The sequence below is a fragment of the Manacus candei genome, unplaced genomic scaffold, assembly GCF_025592945.1.
Source record: "Manacus candei isolate 608988 ecotype Guabito, Panama unplaced genomic scaffold, ASM2559294v1 h1tg000050l, whole genome shotgun sequence".
Lineage (NCBI taxonomy): Eukaryota > Metazoa > Chordata > Aves > Passeriformes > Pipridae > Manacus > Manacus candei.
The window spans coordinates 3094980-3105846 of NW_026138098.1; the positions used below are offsets into that span (position 1 = coordinate 3094980).

At 45.3% G+C, this 10867-nt stretch overlaps 1 protein-coding gene across 1 annotated transcript in view; it reads left to right on the forward strand.

The window, feature by feature from the left end:
- The window catches only part of LOC127476653 (deleted in malignant brain tumors 1 protein-like), a 37862-nt gene extending 30675 nt beyond the window's left edge, over positions 1–7187 (forward strand). The window contains exons 36-43 of the mRNA XM_051799776.1: positions 31–72; positions 529–840; positions 1252–1374; positions 3868–4018; positions 4313–4524; positions 4767–4939; positions 5439–5827; positions 6439–7187. Coding sequence (XP_051655736.1) covers positions 31–72; positions 529–840; positions 1252–1374; positions 3868–4018; positions 4313–4524; positions 4767–4939; positions 5439–5827; positions 6439–6724 — 1688 coding nt within the window. The 3' untranslated portion in view covers positions 6725–7187. The remainder of the gene's footprint in view (positions 1–30; positions 73–528; positions 841–1251; positions 1375–3867; positions 4019–4312; positions 4525–4766; positions 4940–5438; positions 5828–6438) is intronic.
- The last annotated feature ends 3680 nt before the right edge of the window (positions 7188–10867 follow it).

Sequence of the window (10867 nt, forward strand, 5' to 3'; positions counted from 1 at the left end):
CTTTCATTCATTGCCTCTCCTTTCTTGCAGCCACCCGTCAAACCCCTCCTGCTCAATGGCCACACACAACAGGTAATTCCTGCTCAGCCAGTTTAGGTTCAGCTTTGCAGTGGGTTCCAGTCTGGCATAGGAGGGGAATAGGGGCTTCCTCCTTGGCTGATCCTGCTCAATGGACGACTGCTGGTCCTTTCTGCCCCTGACATCTGCAGGGTGCATGAGTTGTCCTCCTCAGGGAATTGGTCAATCTCAAGGGTTTCAAAGGGCTTTTCTGCAAATGACCCAATGTCTTGATGACCTCTGCCCTCAGGCAGCTCCCTCTGGCCCCCAGCAGCAGGTCCCTGGACAGGACAATTCTACCATATGTGCAACCTGGGGTCTTTGCTGCATCTCTGCTCAACCCTTGTCCCCTTGAGCCTGTGCCACCCCAGTTCAGGGTTACTGGAGCACAATGTCCAAGACAGCTGGGGAGGTGGGGACTGTGGATGCCGGGCTGGAGTGACCCTGACCCATGGCATGTGTCCCTGTCAGGTGCCAGGCTGCGTCTGCAGGGCGGCAGGAACGGCTGCGAGGGCCGCGTGGAGCTGTACGACGGCAGCACGTGGGGCACGGTGTGTGATGACCAGTGGGACCTGCGGGATGCCCAGGTGGTGTGTCGGCAGCTGGGCTGTGGGGAGGCCCTGGCTGCCCTGCAAACTGCCCACTTTGGCCCGGGCTCCGGCCGCATCTTCCTGGACGACGTGCAGTGCCGTGGGGACGAGCCCTCCCTGCGGATGTGCAGGCACAACGGCTGGGGAGTGCACAACTGTGGGCACGTGGAGGATGCCAGTGTCATCTGTGCAGGTGGGTGGGTGGCAGAGACCACGGGATTTTTTGCACATCGTTCTGAGTGGGTTCCTAATTTTTCCTCTGGGAGCAGTTTTGCTGACCTCCCTTGGGAGAGCCAGGGCAGTGAGGAGAGGTTGGGGTCTTCTGCTGCATGAGGCTGAAGCCCATGTCATACAAAAGCCCTGTTGTTGCCCACAGACAGGGCACAGCAGGCTCTCCACACTTGCTGGTGAGATGACAAAGAGCAGGAATGTGGGATTGATCTTTGGAGAGGATGGGACTGGACTGGGGACATGTCATGCTGATGTCTGGATGGGAGAAGGGCAGGACAGAGCTCCACACTCCCTCATCTCATTAGTCCTCCAGCTCTGCCTGTCTTGTCCTTTGCCATGTCCATTGCCATTGCACTAATGACCTCCCTAACAGAGACGTCCACCTCACTGGACATGAGCACCACAGAGCCATCCACGGTCATACCAGATGTGTCCACCCCAGCAGAGGTGACCACCACAGTTACAATGTCTGCCAGAGCAGAGGAGAGCACACCAGGTAACCCTGCCCATGACCACTCATTGGTCTCCTTAGTGCCCCTGAGATCTTCCTTCCAGACCTGATTGCATTGCAGGCAGTCTCCCTGACTTGGGCCACTCCAGTTAGGCCATTCCTGGCACCCCAGACCACAGGGATGAGGCAAGCAGAGCATGGAGAAGAGTTGGGAAAACACTAAGGGGACACTGGGGCTTGAGTCCAGGAACTCTGTAGCCATTGATGGTGAGGGAAACTATTCAAAGAGGGATTCCTTCTCACTGCAACCAAGGGCAATGCACTGTGGGAATCATTTTGCTTTACCCCTCCAGTTCATGCATGGGCACTATAGCAGAGCAATTTCCCACACACGTTCAGGGCTTTGCAATACGACAGGAAAAAAGCAAGCTGTTACATCAAGTGTTTTGCAGTTCAGGATAGGCCACCGGGGGCTCGGGGCTCCTGCCCAGGATGCAGATGGCAAAAGTGCCATGGTCATTTCAGCTGAATGAAAAACCACCACAGGACATAAGAGGAGTCACAGACAGGGACTGCTTGCAGATGGGCTATTTTGGGGTGCCTGAAATGTGCTGGATCTGCTTGGAGCCTTTTTCATTGACACCAAATACTTAATTGTACCTCTACGTCCATCTCACTGCAAAGACAACATATTCCACAGGGAATTTCTGCCCATCACACCCATCCCTGGCCTTGCAGGGAACCTGCAGGCTCCCTGCTGTAAGAGCATATGTGGGGACAGGAGGGTGCAGGGCTGGTGGGGCTGTGACGTGGTGCCTTGTGTCCGTGCCAGGTGCCAGGCTGCGCCTGCGGGGCGGCAGGAACGGCTGCGAGGGCCGCGTGGAGCTGTACGACGGCAGCACGTGGGGCACGGTGTGTGATGACCAGTGGGACCTGCGGGATGCCCAGGTGGTGTGTCGGCAGCTGGGCTGTGGGGAGGCCCTGGCTGCCCCACGCACTGCCCACTTTGGCCCGGGCTCCGGCCGCATCTTCCTGGACGACGTGCAGTGCCGTGGGGATGAGCCCTCCCTGCGGATGTGCAGGCACAGAGGCTGGGGAGTGCACAACTGTGGGCACGTGGAGGATGCCAGTGTCATCTGTGCAGGTGGGTGGGCAGTGAAGGCAGCTGAGTCTCCTGTGGAGCTTATAGCCTAGCCCCAGTGTCCCCATCCCCTCCTCCCTGCGATCCCCATCCTGATGCCCCGTGTGCCCCAGAACCTTTCTCATGAACAACACATTTCACTTGTGTCTCTTCTTCCTTCACACCCACAGCTCCTGCGGCCACCACACCACCTCCATCAGGTAATGCTCTTCTGTGTCTCTTCTCACCTTTCTAATTTGTGGGCTATCTCCCTCTAACATATTTTCTTTTGTCTTTTACCTCTCTGACAGCATCACTTTAATTTTGTGTGGTGATTTCTAGACAGGCTGTGATGTCCCCTTGCCTTGCAATGATGCTTGTTTTGCAACCATGCTGATTGGATGTGTCAAGCCATTTCCTTGCTGGTCAATTCAGCTGGGTCGAGGCCTGGGAAATATTATCTAAATCTCCAATTTCTAACTGCATTCATAAGCATTAGGAGAATGGTGTTCAAGTGTGGCAATGTGCAATCTAAGGCACTTTTATATTTTTGCCTTAGAAAGCAGATTTTAGATTTAGAGCTTGACCATTCACAGTTGAAAATAATATGAAAGTGAATTTTGCTAGAGCCTGTCCAGTCTGATCAGAGGAAGAGTCAGTGTCTGGGTACAGCTGATGCTCCCAAGCTTAGAATAACCTGTGAATCCCCAAATTCTGAGGCAGGGAGGCATGTATTGTACTGGTGTGTCTCTGTGCAGGACTATAAAATGGGTTGTCACCTCTACATGTCTCATCTTGTAGCATTTAAGTTCAAAGCTTGTATTCACCTCCCTACAGAAGAGCTTTTAGGTTTAACAAGAATTATGTAATTCATGCTAAACATGGAACACAAAAGCTTTTTGCAGCTATGTTTATAGGAGAAATGAGTTATATTTAAGACTTTCTCCAGCAGCCTGGAGTGCTTATTTCAGTCTAAGACCATAAAATCATGGAGTTTCCTAGAACACTTGCAACTTATTTACCCTCCAAAGTCCTTAGGGGAATAAAGAGAAGCAGCAGAGTAACTGAGGAGAGGGTGTTTGTTGAGAAAGACACTTCCATTTAGACTGCCATGACACCTCCCAGAATCAGACCCTGGCTGCGAAAAGGAGAACAGACTAGAGCAGAAAGCATCAAGGTGTTTCCAACCCATCCTGAAGAGGGTAGTCTGACACCACAGATGTGACAGGGAATTCCAAATCCAACACGAAAGTAAAGCTAAAGCAAAAAGCAAATATTTGTTTTGATTTGGCTCACACAGAATATCACCCACAGTCAGCAGGGGACCTGCTTTTCCACAGCTACAGGTGAGATGTACAGCTCAAGTGCACTTTTGCAGAGGTTACTGTAAGTAAATTCTCTTCCATTTCTTTCTGCAGCACCTTCTTTTTGTGGCGGCTCAATCTCAGATTCCTCTGGGGTGCTGCAGAGTCCCCACTACCCTGGGAGTTATCCAAACAACGCTGACTGCGAGTGGCAAATACAAGTCGAGAGCAATTTCCGTGTTACACTCACATTTAGAGATATTGAGTAAGTAAAACACTGATTCCCTGCACAAATAACAAAGTCAGAACTTACTTGAGAGGTTTGAAAACTCATCTAAGACAGGCAACCTTACCAATTTTAAAGATACTTTCAGTAAGATCTGGCTGCTGGAAGACCAGACCAAAATCTAGATTACTGTGGTATTTTTTGCTCACAATTTTCTGCTACAGCTACATACAAACCAAATGAAACCTCTCCTGAAGGATTTTGTCCCATGTTAGGCAGTAAAATCAGAGTCTCTGGAACGGATTTAACAAGGTGCTCACGTTTCCTCACCAGGATGCAAAGCAGCACGTGCCAGCATGACTACATTGAAGTCTATGACGGGCCTCGACACTCTTCCCCACTTCTTGGGAGACTTTGCTCTGGTTCCTTCCCCACATACGTGTCCTCTTCGAACATGATGACCGTTCGCTTTCACAGTGATTCCAGATACTCCTTCAGAGGCTTTCAGGCTCACTACTCCTCCATCCCAGCAGATCACAACACCAGTAAGTCCTCAGCTGGTGTTTCTCAACAGACAAGCTTATTTGTTGCTTTTGTTTGCAAAATAAGTATTTGTGTAAATTTAAAGATACTTGTGGAAATTGAATGATGTGCATGAAACACGATGGGTTGGGGTGTGAACTGCCTGACTTCTAAATTAGGAAAACAACACTTAGCTCAATTGCAACCTTTAATCATTAACAAATTCCTGAAGTCACTAATATATTGTACCTCCTTCTTCTGCCAGCCCTTCTGTGCCTGCCAGACTACATGCACGCAGTGGTGAGCAGGGACTACCTCCAGTCTCAAGGCTACTCAGCCCAGATGGTCACCCTGAACGACAATCACTGCAGACCAACCATCACCCCACAGGAGGTTGTGTTCAACATTCCCTACGACGGCTGCGGGACGACACGAGAGGTACGTTCACCAGGGTGGGCTCTGAATTGCAGGACCCGCTGTGAGAAGAGTCACAGAAAGGCCACTGTGGCCAATGAGACCTGGAGGTCTAACTGTTCTAGCTTTCCAAGCCTTAGGGAATATCTGTGCTTAATAAGAAGGAGCTTCTAGGGAGGAAAGCATGGGAGAGAGCTATGTGAATTTTCTGTGATTTAAAATAGATGCAGTCCTGTAAGTGCACAGGATTGGGATGCCTGTGTTCCACACAACTGGGGTTTGTACAGATGTTCAATGAGTTGGCTCTGCCTTGGATTTAACAGAGTTTTTCTCCACTGAATTCTGCTTAATTACATACAATTTACAATGTGTGAGCAGAAAAGACCAACATCAAGCTCCTTGATTTAAAGTGTGTAAGACGAACCCACAATTTTAAAGTGCATATTTAAGCTTACCAAACCTTAGAACTCACATGGAATGTGACAAAAATGCAATTCCTCATTTTAAATTGCACATTAAACAGGAGAACAACGACACAATCAACTATTCCAACACGATCAGAATTGCATCTTCTGGGTACATAATCAGGAGGAAAAAGAACATCAACTTGCATATCAGCTGCAAAATGCTGCAGAAGACGTGGATGCAAGTCATGTACACTGCTGAGGACACTGTGGATGTGAATGAGTATCAGTTTGGAAGATATGACATGAACATCACCTTTTATGATTCCTCGGCGTTCTCGCGGCAAGTGCGCAGCTCCCCGTACTTCATCGACTTGAACCAGAATTTGTACCTTCAAGCTTGTCTTCACAGCTCAGACCCAAATCTGAAGGTGTTTGTGGACACGTGTGTGGCATCGCCTGATCCTCGTGACTTTCACACTCTGGCCTATGACATAGTCAGGGACGGGTAAGAGCTCTCTTCAAGCTGTGAGAAGCGCCCCTGTAATCTGCATTTATTTAAAAGAACAGAACCAGTCTGAGTCAGGTTACAACAGACTGTTAAAAGAGGTCTTTGATTTTTTTTTTTTTATTTTAGCAGCACGAGCCTGGAAATAAGAAATTGCATTTAGACCTTACTAACATTTCTTTTCAATTACTTCATCTTTGTCCTATAAGCAAAATTCGAAGTAGTGGGAGCGACGTAAATGAGGCAGTGAAAACTGGCAGCAGGAATCTGTAATCCTAGGAGTTTAATGTTTTAGTAAAGCCAGGTCAAGCATTAGACTAACTTTTTTATGCCTCGCACAGCACAGATATTAGTAAGAGTCTGCTGTTCCTTCTTCTTTAATTGTTCTCCTCTTGGGAAAAAAAAAGAAGAGTTCTCAATGCTCTAGCTTTTTCATAGGACCTAAATAAGTCTATATTTTTAAAGTCTATCTGCTGTGAAAGTTGCATTTTTATCCCTTTGTTTTTAATACCTGACTATGATATAGTTTAGTTTTAATCTATTGTATTTTTGCAGGAATGTGCACCTGTGCATCCATGAAGGCTAACTACCTTTTTTTTGTTCCTTTCTAGCTGTCCCAGAGATTCTTCCTATGCCACGTTCTACTCCCCTTCCAGCCACTTTGCTCGGTTCAAATTCAATGCCTTTGAGTTCATCAGCCGCCACCCCTCGGTGTACCTGAAGTGTGAGCTGATGGTCTGCAGGCTCGGGGACTATTCCTCCCACTGCTACCAGGGCTGCACCAGGAGGTCCAAGAGGGACACGAGTTCTCTCGAGGAAAAAGTGGACGTGGTCGTCGGGCCAATTCGACTCCGAGAAGGGGCTGCTCAGAGTGGGAATACTACCAAAGCCAAATAAATTTCTCTCACATTTGCTGTAAGGTGACTTCGGGCTCCAGGAAAAGCCATAGCTCTGCATTTCTGATGCCTGTCACTGCAATCTGCTTTTGCCCAGCTTCTCCGTAAAAAGGAAGCTATCAGCTCCTTGCAAACCCACTATTTTTACCTGCATATTTAAAATGTATAACTGCTCTGACTGTTCAAAAGGAGAGATTGCTTATAACCCATTTTAGTGCTACGACACCTTGAATTGAATTAGTTCCAATCTGCTTGTGTGATGGCACTTGGGGACATGGTTTAGTGATGGACATGTCTGTACTAGTTTAATGGTTGGACTTGGTGATCTTAAAGGTCTTTTCTAACCTAAATGATCCCATGATTCCATGATGGTCAGCTGGGAGCAAACATCCAGCCTCCTTGAGAAATACTTCATTCCCTCAGTTGTCTTCTGCTTATGAAGTTGACCTAGTTAAGTTGTCATCCCTGCCAATACAAAGCCTGTCCAAATAGTTGAAAGCAGTGAATCTGTGAGATCACTTCTGATTTCAATCTGGGAGCCATCCCTTTAATGCAGGAGCTCTTTGTGCCCTGATCTTTAATATACTGAGATCAAACTCCACCGACTTTCACTTGTAGGGCTGGGCTCTTCAGTGCCTCCTCCCCAGGCGGTCCCCACTGCTGCTGACAGCTCCCTCACCCTGGTTGTTGGTGCTGTTGCCATCCTGGCAGTTGCTGGTTTTGTTCTTGATGGTTTCATTGCAAGGGCAGCGCTGAAGAAACTGCTTTCACATGGGATAATGTCAGTTCAAAGGTCAGCACCACCCACTAAATGACCACAGGGCAAACATCACCTATCACCAGCCGCCAAAGTGCTTTGCTGATGACAGTCACACACGTGCCATTTGTGGGAAGCCATGGTATCTTTACCCACGATGAATCCTAGCCTGCTAGAGTGCTTTAGAATAGCTTTATAATCCTAACATCTCTTAAATAATCATCGCAAATAATTTCAATAGTCATGCCACAAGTCGTTTGATACAACCATTTTATCATTTTTCTCCTCTTCAGTTCTCTTCTCTTGTCAACCTAAAACCATTTATCTGATGCCTCAAAAGATTTTGTGAGTTTGACTGAAAATGTGAACGAGGTACCATAAATATTTCAAGGCTTGTTAAAAGGGAGGAAGATTTAATTTGGGGAGAATGGGTCATGTCTGGAAAGGAAACGTAAAAACTGATCTCACCACAGCAACTGGAATTGTGGCTATGCAATATTCTAATTCTTTTGAGCATTGCTTTTAATGCTAAATTTCTTGGTGAAACAATAATGGGACTGTGCTTATTTAATGCAGAGATTTCCAAGCTAAAAGTAATCTGTTCTGTGAGCAGTGTAATTTATAATCAAAAGAAGGAATGTTTACAAAGAAATAAATCTATTTTGTCTTTCAAATTAATGTCTCTGTGCTTAAAGTTCAAACAAATGTGTTGAAGAGTGTGGTCTGTTGGATTAAAAATTCCAAGAAATGGAATATTTGACTTTCCAATGTTTGACATTCTGCCCATCAACTTTGTTTTGAAACACTTCTACACGATGTTTTGAAGAGGTGTGAGGCACCTCTGTCTTCTGTAAGTGTTCAGCACAGCTACAGCAAGGAATTTTAATGGGGTTAAACTGTAAAGGGTGGGTAAAAAATTAAATAAAGTTTAGAAGGAAAAGAAAAAAAATCCAAACAACACAGGGAAGGCCTTAAAATTCTCTCTGATTCCTCACTGATGGTAGAGATATTTGCAAAGCTAAGAAGCAACAGAGCACAGAAGTCATTGTGCCATTTCCCTTCATCACAGGGGCTTCTACTCAACCAGAGCACCAAAAGCATCAAAATGATGGATATTCCCAACAGACATTTCTCCAGCTTGCTGAGGCAATCCCTTCTCATGCTTAAGGAGACTCAATATTGAAATCAGCATCACCACAGAAAAGGCTTCCCACAATGTCTGTCCTCAGTTTTCACCGTCTCTGGCCAAGCCCAGGAGTTCTTGTCCTGTCCCTGCTGGCCATGGGGAGGAATTTTCTCTACTTTCTTTTTAGGTGCACTTTTTAGTTGAAAATTGATATTTTTCCCAGTAAGTTTTCACTTCTCTAGATTGAATAAATCCAAATTCAAAAGATGTTTTGTTAAAGATGTTTGCTGAATCACACAGTCTGACATAAAGGCTTGTCAAATCAGTTGGTAGCCTTCCCACTGACACACATCCTGAACCAGGTAAAACCAGAAATCTCATCCAAGAGATCAATTCTCAGCCAGAAGACATTTCAGCTCTCACCAAAATTTAAAAGTTAAAAGACATTTCATATCTGCTTTCCAGAAGGGTTTTTGTTCAATTTTTATTACTTTTGTCTGCTGATCATGAAATTATTTAATTTTTTTTCCCCTACATGGTTGCATGCTTTGTGGTTGTGAGGAGTTTGGCTTCTCAGGACCTACCCAGCCTTTCAGAATGTCTTGTGTGCATTCACAAATCAGACTGAAATATGCTGGAAATGCAAACACCCAAATCCCACATAAACATTTATCACTGGTGCATGAAAACATGAAAAGCAAGACCTGAGATTTTTGCCTTTCATGTCCTGGTTAAAAATACAAAGAATTAAAGCCAAAATGTAAACTGAATTTGCTTATTTGGCCTTTTGTTTTGGTTTTTTGTTTATTTTGTCTGGGATCGGTGTTATGCCAATGTCAGAGTGAAGCCTGGTGCCTGCGAGCACAAGGATGTCAAGAATCAGGAGCATGTGGTTTTTAAATGAGTTTTCTGGGTGCTGCTCATTGTTGTCACCTCCTCCACTCTCAGAGAAGACACACCATCCACCATTTGGCAGCTTTTTACTTTGAATAACCATATGATTTTGGTGTTAGACTACTTAATTTCTTCCTAGTGTGCCTGTCATGACTGAAACTTGCAGTCTGTACTTGTTCACCCAGTAGTATGTACTCAACTAACTATCTGAGCATCAAATAAACACATTTTCAGCATCATGACAAAATCCCTTACAAGTGTCAACCTAATGACTGGATTACATCACTCCCCCAGTTTTGGCTGGGATAGAGTTAATTTTCTTCCTAGTAGCTGGTACAGTGCTGTGCTTGAATCCCAATTTGGTTTCAAATACACACATATTTTTTAGGAAACAATTGCACAGGGTCTATGGGTTCCCAAAGTTTTGTTGTTCCCAGTGTTACAAGACCACCTATTTGGCCAGCACTGGGCTTGAAGCAAAGCTCAGAAACAAAGTCCTTGTTTGCTTGTTTGTCTGCTGAATTTCCTGTGCTTTGCTGCCCTGTTTATCTTTCCATTCTAATTTTGGATTGTGAAGCAGATAATTCAGCTCTGCAGTCCTCCTTCCCAGGAACCCACTAGAAAAATATTTATAATTGGGTATAAATAAACATGGTTTTGTTTCTGCATCTGGTAGCTAGCAAGTAGATTCATCTTTCAGCTGTTAATAACAAATCCTCATGCAGGCTGAGATTTAAAAAAGCTAATTAGGGTTTGCAGGGTAGGTACAAGAAACATGATTTTTCTTGCTTTCATTACTTTCCCCCCATCCTTTCTCATAGAATCCCACAGATATTCATTGACACCAAGCTGAACTGAGCAGCTAAGCATAATCTTCTGCCCATAGTTCAGGCTTAGGAGTCCTTTAGTGCCTGAGTCTAAAAGCTTGTGCCAAATTCCAGTTAAATGACTAAAGGAATGCACTCTGGAGATCACTTCACTTGACTCATAATTTAATTTTTTTTTTATTAACTTCATCAGACTCACCAACTCACCATCCAATTTTAAGAGGGTTGCTCTGGGCTCTACCTTGAAAGGGAAATTAGGCAGAGAGCACTGCAGCTGTGCTGCTCAGTTTTCTACTGTGCTTAATAAATTCTAAGGAAACAGTATTTCTGAGACTGACCCCCCACTGCCTTTCATTTGTGACAAGTTCCACATAAAAAGAATTGCAATCCTTTGCTCTCCAGCACCCCCAAACCCAAGCACAATTTTTTTTTTCACACTTCTTGTTAAATGCCTTTTTTTACAAGCAGGATATATTTTCCTTACTTATTTGCTTTTTGTTATTTTGGTGGTTAATGTATCATGTATTTATTTACATTACT